The sequence below is a fragment of the Phodopus roborovskii genome, unplaced genomic scaffold (genome assembly GCF_943737965.1).
Source record: "Phodopus roborovskii unplaced genomic scaffold, PHOROB, whole genome shotgun sequence".
Taxonomy (NCBI): domain Eukaryota; kingdom Metazoa; phylum Chordata; class Mammalia; order Rodentia; family Cricetidae; genus Phodopus; species Phodopus roborovskii.
Genome location: NW_026126482.1, coordinates 15,264,839 through 15,282,724, shown reverse-complemented (window position 1 = coordinate 15,282,724; position 17,886 = coordinate 15,264,839). Strand labels below are relative to the sequence as shown.

Sequence of the window (17,886 nt, the reverse complement as noted above, 5' to 3'; positions counted from 1 at the left end):
GGATCAAATACCAATGAAGACAAGTAGGCCAGATGGTAGAGCCTCCCAGAATGCCTCTGTTGCAGTTTCCTCAAAATCCTGCATCCAAAAGAACTTTAAAGTTGTTGGCTGAGATGGTTCAGCCCCACAGACTACTCCAGCCAAGACTTCAGATAAATCGTGCACTTTCCCATCACACAGAGACTAAAGAAAAAATAACATAGCTGGTTCTCTCAGTTCTTGACCATTATCCCAATTTTCTCAGGGCACCCTAAAGATGCCATCACCCTGAAACAACAGGAAACAGTCTAGAGAACACAATGCTCCCATTTCCAAGAGGTGGGATGAAGATTTTTGGTCATTTGGTGGATTATGGATGTTTGTCATTGTCTAGGGGGGTTTATTACAAGATCTTACTGATCATGGTTAGGGGAAAAAACTAAACAAAGGAGGTTAGATTCAGCAATCTTTTCCTAAAAATGATTTTTAAAAGGAAGGATATAGAAATGCTAGGATAAAAGGGTAGATTATTGAATCCTCTCTTAAACTACAAAAACAAATATTTTACATTGTTATGGATTTTTGCATAGTGATACACATTTAAGGTTATTTTTGTTTTAGCATACTGTATATATGTTTCTACTCTTATTTAAGGTATTGTACCTATTCAGTTTATTTAACAATGCAATGTAAATTTCTAGGCCTTAAAAGCTATTATCATAAACTACTTGGGATAATTAAGAAATACACATTAGTAGTTAGCCATCTACAGCATTCCAACTGGTAGCCATGTTAAGTATGTTCTCAAGATTAAACAGATATAGTTTAGGTAAGTAGATGGTATTCAAACACTTCAGAGACCTACAGAATAAGGCATTTGAGAAGTTTTAATAGCATAAGACTTCTCATGACAGTAAGATATGTCTGCTCCTGCAACACTAATTTACTTCAAAAAAGGATGATGAGCATTCAAGAACCTCCATATGGAGTATGCTTTCTTTGTGATAAAGTTAGCAACTGGGCAAAGAAACTGTCCTTGCCTTGACTGCTGACAATATGCTATTCACATTGGATAAGCAGGACACAAAAGAAGGTGACCGCCAAACTTTGCTAAGTCAAGATAGGATGGTCCTTCAAAATTTCTGCTTCACAGAACAGTCTGTGAGATAAGCTAATGATGGATGCCCCAACATTAAAGAGAAAACTTGGGTTGACTGTCTAGGCAGCCAGATGTTTCTGTTTTTTTCTATAGTTTTGGAAGTCATTTATTATGCTCTTCCTGTTAACTCAGATAATATTTTATCCTTCTTGGGTCTCTGATCGGGATTGAGGATTAGATAGTTATACCATTTTTTTTTTTTTGGTTACCAAATTTAAAAAAAAAAAAAACTTAAGAGAAAAGATATAGTTTTTAAAAGTTTAAAGACATAAAAGCTCATTTGTTTATGAAAAATGTTTTAAGGTCTAAAAAGATATTTTTAGAACAGTAATACAAGTTATGATATAAAACTTTAGATTCATCAAGGTAGAATATATCTAATAGAATCTTCTCCAAATGAACCAAATATAAATAGACTGGACATTGTGAATGTAATTCTTACCTGATAATTGTCCTAATTTATATAGTTTTTCTATGTTAGAGTTAAAACCTTTCCTTTTTATTTAGACAAAAAGGGAGAAATGTGGGGTATTTGCATACTGTGTGAAGATGTATTCTGTGATTGGTGTAATTAAAAGCTGAATAGCCAATAGCCAGGCAGGAGAGCATAGGCGGGACTTCCGGTCAGAAAGAGACCTCTGGGAAGAAGAAAGGCGGAGTCTCCAGCCAGATGTGGAGGAAGCAGGATCGGCAGTATGGAGATGAGGTCACAAGCCTTAGATTAACAGATATGGATTAATTTAGGTTATAAGAACTAGTTAGGAACAAGCCTAAGCTAAGGCTGAGCTTTCATAATTAGTAAGTCTCTGTGTCATTATTTGCAGGCTGGCAGTCCTGACGAGAAAGTACTACTACAGTCCTTCTCACTCTCTCACCGCTGGGTGGGTGCCTTCTGCAGCAAGCAGACCCTCTGCAGACACCACCCCTCAATTCTGTACTTCTTAAGTCATCTAAGTGGCAATAAATATAAATTACCCAGATTCAGGGGTTCCCTCATAACAGCACAAAAGAGACTGAGACAGAGTCTGAGCTGAGAATGGGAAGCCTCAGTTGGGGGGTTTCCATAACCAGACTGGCCTGTGTGCATGTCTGTGTTGCATTTTCTGTTGTTGTATTTCAAGAGGAATAAAACAACACAATTTATAAAATTCTCTATAAAACCATGGTTAATTTTTAATTATATATAGCAGACTTTGTATCTAATCATACATCTACAAAGCATCAACATTGGTAATTTTCTGTGTGTCCCTCAACAATATGTCACCTTCATTCTTCTAACTTAAAGAGATCTCCTACCCTAGGCACATGGGGGAGGGCCTAGGCCCTGCTCCAAATGATGTGACAGACTTTGAAGCTCCCCCATGGAAGGCCTCACCCGCCCTGGGGAGCAGAAAGGGGGTGGGGGTTGAGGGGAAACGGGGGAGGGAGCAAGGATGAGGGAGCATGGGGCTGGACAGTGGTGGCACACGCCTTTAGTCCCAGCATTCGGGAGGCAGAGGCAGGTGGATCTCTGTGAATTCCAGAATAGCCTGGTCTATAAGAGCTAGTTCCAGGACAGGCTCCAAAGCTACAGAGAAACCCTGTCTCGAAACAAAACAAAACAAAAACCATGGGAAAAGAAGATTGTTCTTTATGCTTAAGTAATTGATTGTTTCCATTTACACTTTGATCAAAGCACAACCGTTTCAGTAAGTCCCAAAGGATGAGAGTAGGTCTCTGGCAAAGAAGACACATAGGTATGAATAGATATGTCAACAGAATATGTTTGGATTGTTTGAGTAATTTTTAATTAAAAACTTACAAATCAGGCTGGAGAGATGGCTCAGTGGCTAAAGATGCTTGACTGGCACACAAGCCTGGTGACCCGAGTTCAATCCCCACAACCCATGCAAGGGTGGAAGTAGAAAACCAACTTCAAGCCAGGCAGTGGTGGTGCACACCTTTAATCCCAGTGCTCAGGAGGCAGAGGCAGGTGGATCTCTGTGAGTTCGAGGCCAGCCTGGTCTACAGAGCTAGTTCCAGGACAGGCTCCAAAGCTACAGAGAAAAACCTCTCAAAAAACCAAAAACCAAACAAACAAACAAAAAAAACTAACTTCAGAAAATTGTCCTCTGGCTTCCATATGTGCTCCATGGAACATGAAAAGGCATACATCATACTCATGATCATAAATAAAATTTAAAAACACAAATTACTTCTGTGCTGATGAATTCATTTTCTAGACATCATAACCATAAACACGCATGGAAAATATTACCTAGTCTGAATTCCACTAAATATATTCATATGGTTTTAGAAGATAGTCAAATGCTATGCTTGATGGTAGAATGTAACCCAAGCTTGCCACATACGTGTACACGTGTGTGTATATGTGTGAATGAGTGTGTGGAGGTCAAAGGACAAAGAGACAGTTCTTTCCCCTTCCACTATGTTAGTCATCAGGCTTGGCTGAAAGCACCTTTATCTGCTAACCATTAAGTTTTATTCTGGCAACTGGTAAGTAACTGGTAAGTGAGAAAAAAATTGAAAAACAGTAGAATATATGTGCATATGTACATATATTTTATGTGTATGTACATACATAAACACATGAAAGAGATCTTTTAGTGGGTTTCTGGAAAGAAATGATTTTCCTCCTTTCTATCTCTAAATAACTATGCTAAAACACAACTCAGATAAAAGTAGAAAGAACTACTGTGAAGATCATAAATTTTTAACAAGATTCCTAGAAATACTGGAATACATTTTATTATGGCTTCATATCCCAAAGGAATCTTATTCTCTCTTTTTTAAAAAGATGTATTTATTCATTATGTATACTGTGTTCTGCCTGCATGTATGCCTTCAGGCCAGAAGAGGGCACCAGATCTCATAATAGATGGTTGTGAGCCACAGCGTGGTTGCTGGGAATTGAACTCAGGACTTCTGGAAGAAGAGACAGTGCTCTTAACTTCTGAGTCATCTCTTCAGCCTGAAACTTACTCTCTTTAAGACCAATAATAATAACAACAACAACAACAACAACAACAACAATAAATAATTTATAGTTCCCTCCATGACAAACTTTTTTTAGTTTTATTTAATATGCTTTCAACAATTCAACAATTCATGCGTGTGCACGTGCACACACATGTGGAGAAGTCAGAGAATAACTTTGCCTGGGATTCCCCAAATTAAACCGCTGGTTTCTCCATACCATGAGTGAGACCCTCTCTCTGACAGAGGGGATAACCTCGACCCACCACTGCTACCCATCGCTTTTCTTCGTTCTGACTACATCAAGGGGGAGGAGAGCCCTATTCTGGCAATTTTCCTTTCTTTCTGCTCACTCGTTTTAATGCCTAGTAAACGGACTGTCCGAGTCCCGTGCTACTTCATAAGCCAGGTGGTATCTCCGTTGTTCCTTTTCTTACAGCACGTTAAAGACTCAACTGCTGCTCTAGCCCGCATGGTGCAAACCTCTTTCCCCACTTTTTCATGAAACAGGCTTGATGCTTCATATTCAAATATTTAAAAAGAGCTGCTTGGTGGCAACCGTGAGAGAGCTTGGCAACAGCCGAGCCGGTAACAGAGCCTCCCATCGGGGAAGGAAAGAACCGACACCCCACAGACTGTGCGCTGACATCCACAATGTAATTAAAAATACCCACCCCAGCAAAGAGAGGGTTTCTCTGTGTAGCCCTGGCTGTCCTAGAACTCACTCTGTGGACCCAGCTGGTCTTGAACTCAGATCCACCTGCCTCTGCCTCCCAAGTGCTGGGACTACAGGCACGTGCTGCCACTGCCCAGCCCTAAAAACAAAGTCTTTAATGCCCAAATCCAATCCTTTCTCTTTCCTTTATGATTTTTTTTTGTTCATAGTTTCCACACCCAGATTATGCAGGCAACCATTCACTTATTTATTTTTTTACTTATGTTTTTTATTGTGAGCACTGTGTCTCACCAGCTGAGTGACCTTGAGAAGAGAAGCGCGGATGTCTTCAGTGGCAAACAGTGAGCGCTCCTCTGCCTTGCCGGGTTGTCAGGATGGGTCAGAGAGGCACCTGCCACAGCACCTATGCAGGGCAAAGCCTGGGATGGACTTTATAGTCATTTGTCTACGAGCCGCATCATTAGTTTGGTGCAAAGAAAGAAGTCACCAGCTAACTACCTTTCCTTCCATCTCAGTAAGAGTCCCGAGGCCTCCTACTTCTAAGGGTGAGAGAATAGACAGAAGGTAAGACAGTAGTTCTTAGAAAGGACCCATCTATTGCCATTTTTTAAAAAAAGCTTTCTTCATGGTCCCCCTGGTGAAGTGTCACTGATAATGTGAGGGGGAGTGTTTCTCACATTTAAGAGGGAGTGGTAGGAGGTAGGCAGAGGGTGTGGTGCGTGCGTGCGTGTATGTGCGCGCATGTGTGTGTACACTCAAATACACCCATCTGGGGAGGATGACAAGGAGAAAACAGAACATCATAATTTAGTTCAGAGCATGCTAAGGGAAAGGATCCAGTAAACTAGTTCATGTTCTTTTGTGCCATCAGGATTGAGGTTTCAGGGGGAAAGAACACAATATAATGGCTAGCGTCAATAAAACAGTGAATGGGACCAATTCTAGGGACTTCTCATTATTTCTCCACCCTGGGGCTGTGTGAACACATGAGCCCTGGGGTGCAGTTATGCTCAACCAATTCTCTTGTTCAGCAACCTTCAGGGAACCACTATTATAGGAAGAATAGCCGTGCAAGTGGCCCAAGATCCAAACTGTTAGCCAAGCTTCAAAGTCCTTCCTGTATCTGTGGTCCAGCCCTTGTCCTCGCCAGCGGCAGACTCTGCAGACAGCACAGGGATGGCTTCCCTTCCCCCTGCCTTAGAACACAGGGCATCCCAAAGACACCCATGGTGACCAGACAAATGAAGGCCTTTCCCCCCTTTGCAGTGCTGGGGAACCGAGTGTAAGGCCTTGCACACGCTTGATAAACGCTCTACCACTCAGCTATATCCCCAGCTGCGAGGCTTTTTAACTTTTTAGAAAACATTTTCTTTTGTTTACTTCCATTAAAAAAAAAAAAAAAAAAACAGTCTTTCTCAGCACAGGGGGGAAAAATGACTTATCACTGTTTTTTGAACCTTGTCTGGGGGGAAAAAAAAAAAAAAGCAGCTGTTTATACTGCACGGTGGGAACCAGGGAATTTAAACCCTGCCTGGGCAGATCTCATAAAAGATGCAATATCCCCACCCTGAATGTTTCCCAATTACAGTTTACAGTTTACACTCAAGCAGAATGGAGGGCTGTTTTCCTGGGGAAAAGCCTACCGGGAGGTTCAGAAGTCCTGTGGGAAACAGGAGGATCTATGGGTATTTGTTCCCAACCCAGATCAACAGAGCAAAGCCAACAACACTGTCAAACCCAAGAGGCCTGTGACTTCTTAGCAGAACCCGTACCAGCGGGGTGGTGTCTCTGGAGACATCAGCTCCACATGCCCGGTGTGGTACGTCCACAGGGCACGTCGCCTCTGACCTCACTGTTAACAAGCACGACGACGATGCCAATTTCCTACAGGGTTTATAATCAGACCTCCCATTACCATGTGGACAGGTTATAAAACACGGGCATGCCCAGTGAAACCTGTAACACAATGTCAGAGCAGTAACAGGAGCCCCTGCGTGGGATTTCTGGAAGCAGAGTCACAGTCTGAGTCACCCAACACTGAGTCACGTGTGATACAGATCTTTGAAAAGTCATCATCACTTGGGTTTCCATGTGTGGGAATCACCTGACCCCCTGGGAACGGCAGCAATGGCCTCCCAGTCACTGTGCAAGGCTCCTAGGCAGCTGTCTTTACTTGGCAGGGTCTTGGTAGCAAAGCACTAAAGGAGAGAACTGGGAACAAAGGGAAAAGTCAGCTACAGTAGTCCTGAGCCCAGCACCTGCCCACTGAATAGCACAGGCCTAGAAGGTAGGGGAATGAAAAGAGAGGGTATACCTTTGTTGTTTATAAATCCACATTGACACAAAGCAGACACATAGACACATCATAGCCAACAAAACTCTTAAGCAGGGCACAGCACGCATAACATACAAACAGAATCTCCTCTATGGAAGATCAGCTAATGGCAATGTTACAGCTGAGATTTTTCAATGTCCCCAAAGGTCCACAAGTTAAAGATTGTTGTCCAGGGTAGCACTAGTGGGAGGAGGTAGGAACCTAAGGGAAGGGGTTCTTGGGCCATCAGGGGGCGCTTGGAGAGGATCTGGAACCCCAGTTTGTCCCTCCTTACTTCTTGGCCTTGAGGTAAGAGCTTTGCTTCCACCATACAATTCTGTCATTATCTGTGGCCCTTCTCAGTTCCAAAGCAATGGGACCAGTCAGTCATGAGCTGGGGCCTCTAAAGTGTGGGCCTCGGGATCCCGGTAGCTATGGAAGCTAACCAATACAAATACAACCCCAAATCTAATCCATTCCCCAAGCCCCATCTTTTCTCTTTGGAGTTGGAGTTGGGGGGGGGGAGCACCAATTCCCGGGCCACGTTCTTTATGAAGGTGCCTCCCCCTTTACACGGGGTTGATGGCCACAGCAATTTTGATGAGTCTGGACTTGGCAGGTCCCCAGCTCCAAATCAGGACACCTGGATGTTACAAGCACAGGCAGGTCTCGCTTGCATACCTCCAAGAGAGAAAAAGGCCTTATTTGGATGAAGTTGAAGCAAATTCCTTCCTCAAAGGCCTTTAGTGTGTGGAGTGCAGCTCCCGACATTTCTCACGTCCAGAGACTTCAGGCCATATTTAAGTTAAAGGAACCCAAACTACAGTTCAGATAAAGGAGCAAAGACTGTCAGGTTTGACTTGGAGGTGCAAATTTCAATTCTTAATCAACTTCAGCAGTTTACCATGAGGGGGCCTGGTAAAGGGAACTTGAGAAACTGGGTCACAAGCTAAAAGTAAACTACAGGCCATTTTCCACCGTGGCTTCCAAGTGCTATCAGTGTTGCAGTCCGGGGAAGTGTCGCTTGTACCACAGCAGGGAGTGACTTATGCAGACAATGTTTCCAACCCGGGGACACTGCTAAGGTTCAGCATGAGCTGGGCTCCTTTTCTTGTTGCTGGATAAAGTGGCTGACTCACAGGGGAGGGGACAAGAAAACTCCTACCTGGGTACCGGTGCCAAGGATGAAAAAAAGAAAACAAAGCTAGCTAGACTGGGAAGCCTGACCATACAAACTCCTCCTGACAAAGAAGCGTCCCTTGGCTCTCAGAGCATTCTCCAACAGCTCTCTCCAACAAAGTAGCAGACTCAGGCCTACTGCCACTTCTAGAACTCAATGCTCTTGTGGGGGAAGTGTTCAAGTAAAACTCAACTGAGCACATGGGCTCAGAACTTTGGACAAGACTAGCCAGAGGGAGGATGTGATCAGCATGGCCAGCTAGGCTCCCCATCAGGACTTAAGAAGCCCTTCTAGGACTGAGGGACATGCGGAGTGTCCAGGACAGGAGTCCAATTCACAAGCCATCACTCACATGCATCGCTGGGTTTTGACTTGGTCTACAGTGGTCACCGCTCTCTAAAAGGTAGCAGGACCTCCCTGAACCTCGATTTTCTCATCTGCACAAATGGGGACAATAGTATTTCCTATCTAACTGTATGCTCTTGTTATTACATGCCCTCCTACACACACACACACACACACACACACACACACACACACACACACACACACACACGAGTTTAGCACCGTGCTGGAAACGTAGCAAATGGACCGTACTTTACAGTTATTTCTACCTGTACCTCCAAACACAACTAAGTTAAACAGCGTTTCTGGGTGCCAGCAAATAGTCTTAAGAAATAGATGTGGTCAGAAAGCATGAAGGAGGCAGGGTGGGACAGGTTAAAAAAAGACATGGAGACAGGGCCGCAGCTCAGCCAGCATAGTGGATGTCTGGTGGCACAAAGGCCTGGGCCCAAGCACTGGTACAGGCTAACACCGTCGTGGCGGTGTCTGGTTATCATTCCAGCACTTGGAGGTGGAAGCAAGATGATTAAAAGTTCAAGACTAGCCTCAGCTTCAACACAGTCAGCCCAAGATATACAAGAACCTGTCCCAGAATTAAAAAGGGAGCTTGGGGTAGGGCAGGTACTAGATGGAAGAAAAAAAAACATGTATGTGTAAATATACATATGTATCTACTTTTAAAATATTTATTATGTGTACAGCATCTGCCTCCATGTAAGTGTCACACTAGAAGAGGGTGCCAGATCTCATTATAGATGGCTGTGAGCCGCCATATGGTTGCTGGGACTTGAACTGAGGACCTCTAGAAGAGCAGTTAGTGCTCTTAATCTCTCAGCCATATCTCCAGCCCATATCTACTTTTTAAAAAATTCATAAGAATAACCTACTCACTTATATTTTGGGCATCTTTACCAACTAAACGTTCCTGAACTGAACTGCATGTATCTGTTCTTGGGATTCACATCATTTACCTGAACTGATACAGGATCATGCAGGCCAGAACCCCACAGCCTTCACCAGTCGAGGTATGCTTTATAAAGGGTCTGCTGTATTGGTTTCCAAGCTGGTTTATGTCAATTGGATGTCTTTGTGACATGCAAAAGAGGGTTTCTGGGCCACTGAGATAGCTCAGCAGATAAAGGTGCTTGCTGCCAAGCCTGACAACCTAAGGCCCACATGGTGGAAGGAAGGACTTGACTCTAGCAAGCTGTCCTCTGAATTATTCACTCTGTGTGTGCACATGTCTATTTCTCTCTCTCTCTCTCTCTCTCTCTCTCTCTCTCTCTCTCTCTCCCTCAATTCCAAATGTAATGAAAAACTAGAAAGAGCTGCTGATTTCAAGAAGGCTCCAAAGGCTTAGGAACAACCTGATGAAAGTGAGTCACTATGAGAATGGCCATGTGCATAAGACAATTTACAAAATCCTATAAGGAAAAAAAAAAAAAAAAAACCAGGAAAGAGTTTGCACTCAAGTTTTTCATTTGGTTAGTGGCTTTTGGGACAGCAGACACCATGTACATGTCTACTTTAATGATGTGTAAACAGCCAGCCATTAGAGCTCCTGAAAACTTCAGGAAAAACTTCTAGAGCTTGAAATAATGGCTAACAATTATCAGTGATTTTTCCGGATGCACAGAACTTGGTGGGAGTCTCGATTAATCCTCAGATTCACGATAATGAAGTAGTTATGACTGCCTACTGTCTGAGCCCAAGAAGCCTGACTCCAAGAGCCTGTGCTTTCTCCAAGTCGTTACTAGGAGAACACTTCAACGGTCAAATACTTAGAGTTAAATATATTAAGACAAATTCGTATTATTCCATTATGCTGACAATTTGGTTCTAATTTGGCAAACACTGGTTTCTAGAATATTAATTTTGGTGCATACAGGCTCTGTTGTCTTACTATCCCTGCTTCCCTTAAAGCAATGTGAAATTCACCGTCCTGACCTCTGAGCACACCCCTCTCCCCCATGATGATAACAGAATCAAACATGGCCACCAGCCAGCTGCCCAGTGCTTGTCCTGGAGGTGCTCTTGGAGCCTTGCACAGCATGAGCAAAGTGAGGAGTCAGCTGGACATCTTTTCTTCCAGGTTGTGGATTACCAACAAATGCCCGAGAACACATGGAGTCAGCAAACTTGAGGAACATGCCATATGGCAAGAAAGATTACGTAATTTCGAGGCCCATGTCCATAATCTCCGAGGCTAAGGAATGTTATTCACACTGGCCTCTACATATACCACCACCAGACTGCTAGTCTTTCTTTCCTTTAAAAATATCCATTTTATTTTTAATTATGGGTAATGTGTCTGTGTATGCCACACATGTGTTGGTGCCTGCAGGGTCCAGAAGAGAACATCAGATCCCCTAGAGCTGGTGTCACGGGAGACTGAGAGTCATCCACGTGGGTGCTGGGAACCAAATTTGTGTCCTCTGGAAGAGCAGTATGTGTTCTTAACCCCCGAACCATCTCTCTAGCCCCCAGACCACTTTCCATATCTGTGGTAAGATTTAAAGAGAAGCAGGCAGGATATAAACAACAAAGCTGACGGAAATCACTTATCTACAGACAGGGCTCACTTTAGGAAATAATATTTTTTAATGTATTGATTCCACATCAAGAAGGTCTTAATTACCATTAGCATGATGTAGTCATTTACTAAGATGGCTTAAGTTTATCACTGTGATTTATTCTAATACAGCCACTTTATAATCTTTTAATGAGATTTACGTGTGGTTGCCTGAGGGGTGGGGGAAGAGATAGGTTTATGCAGAGAGGCAGTGTTTGGGGTCTCTAACTCTGCAGCCTATTTGTCTCCCCCCGACCCCACTTAGTCCTACCACAAAGACGTTTGCTTCTGACTTAAAAATGCCCGCCAAACATTATTATACCAATCTCATCAAGAGGCTAAAAGGAGGAAGGCGTACTTCAAGTGCACAATGCCCCGAGGCACACTTCCCTGCAATGCAAATGGCTGAACAAGCCAGCCTTTGATTTGCCTCTGAGAAGTCGCCACAGCTGTGCCGCCCTCACAAAATGGATGATTCAGCTTTATGGGAGGCATGGCTGGAGCTCCTCCTTCACCTCATCCTGTCCACAGACGAGGAGAAAGGTTATCTTTATCTCACCGCAGCCCTAGCAGTTTGCAGCAAAGCCAGGTGTCATAAATCCCAGGCCAGAGCATTTTCTTGCCAACGTACTTATGCTAGTGACTGTCACAGTGAGACAACGAGACAGGTTTTGTGGGACAACTACTAGGTAAAAAGATCCAGTAAAACACACAGCACCAAGGTGGGGGCCAAGAATGAGAACCCCACAGCCTGATGTAAGAGCTCACTTTTTTTTTTTTTTTTTTTTTTTTTTTTTTTTTTTAATTTCAGCGCTCCACCCAAGCCCTGAAGTGCCATGACCAGTTCCAGAGAACTTAGAATTTCGGGTTGAAAAGCCAGAGGGCAGAGCATCTTGCAATAGCTTTTAATAAACAGCAAAACTTCATTGAGGATTTAATGGTCTTGACACAGCACATGACACTCAAGGGTCCTGGCATCCTTGGCTCGCTCAGCCCGTGCATTTACCAACCCCCACTCGGCCTGCCAGACCCCACTTTTGAGAGCTGCTTTGAGAGCCCCAACCCAGTCTCAATGAGGCCATTATTCATGGGGCCCGACAAATAGGTTTGTTCCAGGAAATCTGTGCTTCCCTCTCCTCAAGTCTCTTATTTCTCACCAGAGAATGAATGAATGAATGTTTCCATCTTAATGTTTCTATTCACAGCTAAGAATTGCTGTTTCTTTTATGTGAAGAAAACAGGACTCAAATTAGTACAGAAACCAACAATCCCATCTACAAGCAATGTATTTTTTGACGCAGATTTTGTATAAGTCAAACAAACACCCGAGAGAAAAGCAACCACGGATTTTACCTTTGCTAAGAGTGTCATAGAAGGTGTGTAATAATGAAGATATCTACAGACTAAGAAAAATCGACTCTCCACTCTAGCATTGCAAAGATGCGTTGCTCTGTGATTCAAGAGACTTTTATTTCTAGGGTCATGGGAACATGTTTGAAGTGATCGTGTAACCAAAAAGTGCAGCGATGCTAGGCATTCATTACATTAAAAATCTTTTTTTTTATCTTTTTATAACTCTGATCATAGTGTTTATCAGATCCCAAAGTCCACGAATATTTTCTCATCTGGATCCAGTGAAGTTGTACTTGGCTGAAAAGAAAGTTCGTGGGCCTAGAGGCTGCAGAGGGATACGCAGGCAGTAATGGAAGACACGTGCTGGGGTGCTGAGGGTCTCGGAAGGGAGGAAAACTGACTCCTCTTCACATTGTCTAAGAGCCCATGCCAACAGCTTCAATTTTTCCCCACTCTGGTCCCTACTTTCAAGCTTGGCTTTTCCAATTTCCTGCCAACACTGCCCCAGTTACACCGGCTGCTCAGGCCTGGGCTAGCACAGCCCCCTCCCTATGAAAAGCCCAAATGGAGCATCATTTATAGGGACTTTCCATCAGCCTTTATGGTCCTCAGTTAACCAGTACAGCACCCGTATGGCATAGGCACGGGAGTTGCCATTTCTCCATTACAGGGAGCAGGATGATGTGCAGAGAAATTAAGCTCTTATCCCAAGGGGCCAAAGCAGATCCCAGTCCCAGATCTGACCTCACGGTCCATAGACTTGCCTTGGTACCATGATACTGCATCTCTGGGTACCTTCTCCTACATCCCTCTTTAAATCATATGCTTAACTCCCTTCCCCCTTTTTAAATTAAAAAGTAAAAGTGGTATTCATGGTGTTACATATACATTTTAACATATGTACACATTTTGGAATGGTTACATCAGGTGACATAACACGTGCCTAACCTCAATACTTACAAAAGGAAAATGGTGTTTTCATTTATATGTAATTACATGCTCATTTTCAGTACCGTCTCCATGATGTCTCCCTTAGCAACCGTAATTGGTCCATGTTGTCTCACCTCAGGTTTTCAATAGCAGTTAACACTTGTAAAGTTTAGGCTTGACCTGGGAGTATCCCTGAGGATGACGACAACCTTAGGAAGTGAACAACTAATGAGGCTTTGAAATTTTGGTGGCATGTGTGGTGGGCAGTCAGAGGCTTGCTACATAGCACTGCCTGGCCAAATACTAGCTATAGAGCTCAGCCTTGAACTGGCCTTGAACAGTCCTCTTGCCTCGGCCTCCTCAGTACTGGGGTTACCTGTGCACTCCAGTGTACACACCTCTCTATTGAGGTTTTCAAGCCTAGTCTAAGCTTGCTTACCAACTTTCCAAACACACCCACTAGAACTAGACGGTGGGTGTGAGACACATGGGAAAACAAAACTCCAGAATAATTAGAGAAAACAGACACACAGAGGGGCCAGAGGCCCAAATGAAGCAGCCAACTTACCAGCATATTTTGTTGTGTTTGATTCATCCATGGACCAAAAGCAATAATCAAAGGCAAACACCTAAATGAAAGAACAAAATATTCAGCTTAAGAATTAGCTCCAGAGAGGTAAATCAGGTTGGGGAAATACTCAGTGAAGAGGGCTCACTAATGTCTGATGAATAAAATGGCAGTGGTTTAGGTGCAACTTCCTACAGTAATGAATTCATATGGAAACTACTATTTCTCCAGAATTCTACAGGCAGACATAATAACCACACACACACACACACACACACACACACACACACACCACACACACACACTAAAAATCCCCTTCGCCACTCTGCATTAATCACTCATACATACACACACACACCACACACACACACACACACACACTAAAAATCCCCTTCACCACTCTATATTAATCACACACACACAACACACACACACACACACACTTAATAAGAATCCGCTTCCCCACTCCAAGTCTAGTAGTGTGCATAGAAACCTTTAAATTGCCTCTGCCACACCTTCTCAAGTAACACTCTACAGTTAGATTTTTCCTTACACCAGTTCCTTCTGCTAGCTGTTCATGCTGCCATCTCTAGCGCAGTGAAGGTCACCCCCTTCACAATCTGGGGTTCCCTTCTTCCTCCCTGTTCCAGCACACAATCCTTGGCCGAGTATCGCTGGAAACTCAACCATCTGCTCTTGCAGGCACGGCACCAACCCTCACACAGCTACCGAGTACCGACTCTACCTTGCCTCTCTGTCTTTCCACACAAATGCCACCATAGCCATTATCATCAAATGCACAGAAAATACCTCCCAGACTGTGTTCCAAGAAACACGAGTTCCCAGGGATGGCCCAGGTGAGAAGAAGAAATCAAACTGAGAACTGCGCTCACTAACTGCTCTGCTTCCAGGGCGAAAGCTTTTGCAAGACCCCCAGTAAAGAAACGTTTAAATGTCTGGCCTTCTTGATTCTTTTTTAACTAATTTTTATTTAAATTAAAAACAATCTTATTTTACATGCCAATCCCAGTTCCCTCCCCTCCCCGTCCTCCCACTCCCTCTACCATCCTCCATCTCACCCCCCTCCACTCCTCAGGGAGGGTGAGGCCTCCCATGGAGGGGGGCATCAAAGTCTGTCACATCATTTGGGGCAGGGCCTAGGCCTTTCCCCCTGTATCTAGGCTGAGAGAGTATCCCTCCATAGGGAATGGGCATCCCTGCACTAGGGATCAATTCTGGTTCCACTGCCAGAGGCCCCATGACTGCCCAAGCCCTGCAACTGAAGCCCACGTTCGGGATGGGGTCCGTCTTATGCAGGTTCCCCAGCTGTCAGTCTGGGGCCGTGAGCTCCCACTCGATCAGGTCAGCTGTTTCTGTGGGTTTCCCCAGTGTGGTCTTGACCCGCCCCACCCCTACTCCCCCACCCCCCTCCCCCGCTCCAGTGGAGCATGCAGTCACAAAGCTTCCCTATTCTCATTCTCTTCACTTCCACCCTTCAAAAATGCTTCGTACCGAAGGCGCAGCTCAACACATCGCCTTCCAAAAAACATTGGTTACAACCAAAGGAAAACAATTCTTTGTCCTTTCCTCAAATCTCGCAACCCTGCTTATTCTTTTCTCTACTCCTCTCTCAGTTTTTCTCTATTATCTACTAGTCATGGCACAGGTTTGCCCAAACGTTTGATACAGTGACACGCCACGGTCACCAGCAAACGTGTGGGCCTGGATCCCTAACCACCTCTGGCAGGCATACGCCTGTGGACTGCAGGTTGGACATTTAGGTGGACGATCTATCTGTGAATGGTTCAGCTCGGCTTGTACCTTATGTTCCCTGAAGGCAGGAACCAGATCTCATTCATCTTTGAAGCTGCGGTATTTACATTCACTGCTTTGGAATTACTTATTGGATGGTTAGTGGCGTTGAAACTTTGCAAGGAAGCAGATGTATGTATGTATGTATGTATGTATGTATGTATGTATGTGCTGGAGAGATGGCTGAGTAGATAGGGTGTTCACATTGAAGGCATGAAGACCTGAGTTCAGATTTCCAGAATCCATGTGAAAAGCGGGGATGGTCATGGGTACCTGTAACCCCAGCAACGGAGGACAGGTGTAGAGTCAAGAGGCTTTCTGGGGCAACCAGCCTAGCTCCAGGTTCAGTGAAAGAATCTCAAAGGAATAAAGGAGAATGATGCTCCACAACTCACAGACCCATATTCATTCTCTTCCCTCTCCCTCTCTCTCTCTCTTCTACCCCCTCTCTGAAACATACACTCGAATTAAACAAACATAACAGACTAACTCATGCTTACCATTTTTTCATCACCACACACAGATTCAGGCATACACAATACACATAACTTAAACCACTGACTGCAGATTCAAATTTGATACCGATATACCCACAAAAAACCACTTTCAAATGAGCAGCTATGAAACAATAGTTTCAGTGGGCAGAGTAAAGACTGCTTCCTGCCTTCGAGGGTTCTCAGTGACTCGAAAGATCACACAGGCATAATTCAGCAAATCTTTCCGCCTCTGGGCAGGACTGAACTTCAACACGGCTCCCACGAGATCTGGGTTGCTTTAAAACATTTCCAGAAATGGAGATTCTACGATCCCCTCTTCTGTGAAGCCAGATAACAGCTATCCTTCACCCTCGGGGCATCTGCCCTGTTCCTCACCTAAGTCATTTCTCCAACCTTACTGTAAATGGTCAATAGAGGCTATTTCTCCACTTCTTAAATATCTTAACTGGAATCATCTGGATCACAGAGAGTCTCTTCATTAGTTCCCATATAGAGTGGCAGTCACACCCATCTCTGACTGACTTTTAATAGTTTGCTGTCTTACATACTGAGAGGTCAATCTACTGGTCTCGATATGCATGGCCACTACTTGAAATACAATGAGATCCAGCCCAAGCTGGAGGGTGCATCTGCCGGCAACAATCATTGCCCATTCCACAACACTTTGTAACAGTTAACTATTTGATATTGTTTCTTCAAATAAAAATGACACAAAAGCTCACTTTCCATATTTCCCCTTTAAATTCTGGACACATATTAAAATGCTACCATGGATAAAGGGGCTCTGAAGGCATTGCAAGATGCAGGGGTTCTTTGCCTGTCAAATACAGACCTCTCCTTTAGCTGTGCAATGTCCTGAGTTTCACAATTGTTAGTCCCAGGCACTTTGGGATAGCAATCCCTTAAGTCGATTATAGAGTATAGGAGTCTGAGGTTGGACTCATTTCACTGAAACTCAAAGACATCATATACCATACTTAGAACTGACTCGCTTCATTAGAGCTCCCGGGATAATGTCTTCTAATTACTCATTAGGAAGTGGAGTGGATCCTAACTGGGAAGTGGGTGATGGAAAACAATGAAACCCTGGATGCAACTGAGCAATCACACAACAATGGTAATGATGGGAGCTGGGTGTGGGGCTTACACCTGCAACCCCAGCACTTGGGAGGCCAAGGCAAGAGGATTGCCCTAACTCTGAGGCCAGCCTGGGCTACATAGCAAGTTCTGGGTCAGCCTGGGATACAGACAATGAGCCTTCTATTTATTTCATCACTGCCAAGTGACACCAGTTATTCATACCTTCCCAACTAGAGAAAAGAGTCAAATGCACAGACATTCTCCAGCTATTTTTAAAATCAGAGAGCCATGGTCTTCAGCAAAATCCCACTTTTTCTTCCTCTTAGCTCCCCATGTGTGGAACTCACGCCAGCGCTGAATTCCTAGCAGCCTGCTGTACATCTGCTTCAGCTCCGCCGGGCCCTTAAAAAAACGTCAGCTCTGCATTTTTGTGAACCACCAAGCA

At 44.1% G+C, this 17,886-nt stretch overlaps 1 protein-coding gene across 7 annotated transcripts in view; it reads right to left on the bottom strand.

The window, feature by feature from the left end:
- Window positions 1-17,886, bottom strand: part of Kif13a (kinesin family member 13A) — a 177,642-nt gene that overhangs the window by 81,647 nt on the left and 78,109 nt on the right. For all 7 annotated transcript variants that reach the window (XM_051194333.1, XM_051194336.1, XM_051194337.1 and 4 more), the window contains one exon: window positions 14,053-14,113. In XM_051194333.1, the coding sequence (XP_051050290.1) occupies window positions 14,053-14,113 (61 nt within the window). The remainder of the gene's footprint in view (window positions 1-14,052; window positions 14,114-17,886) is intronic.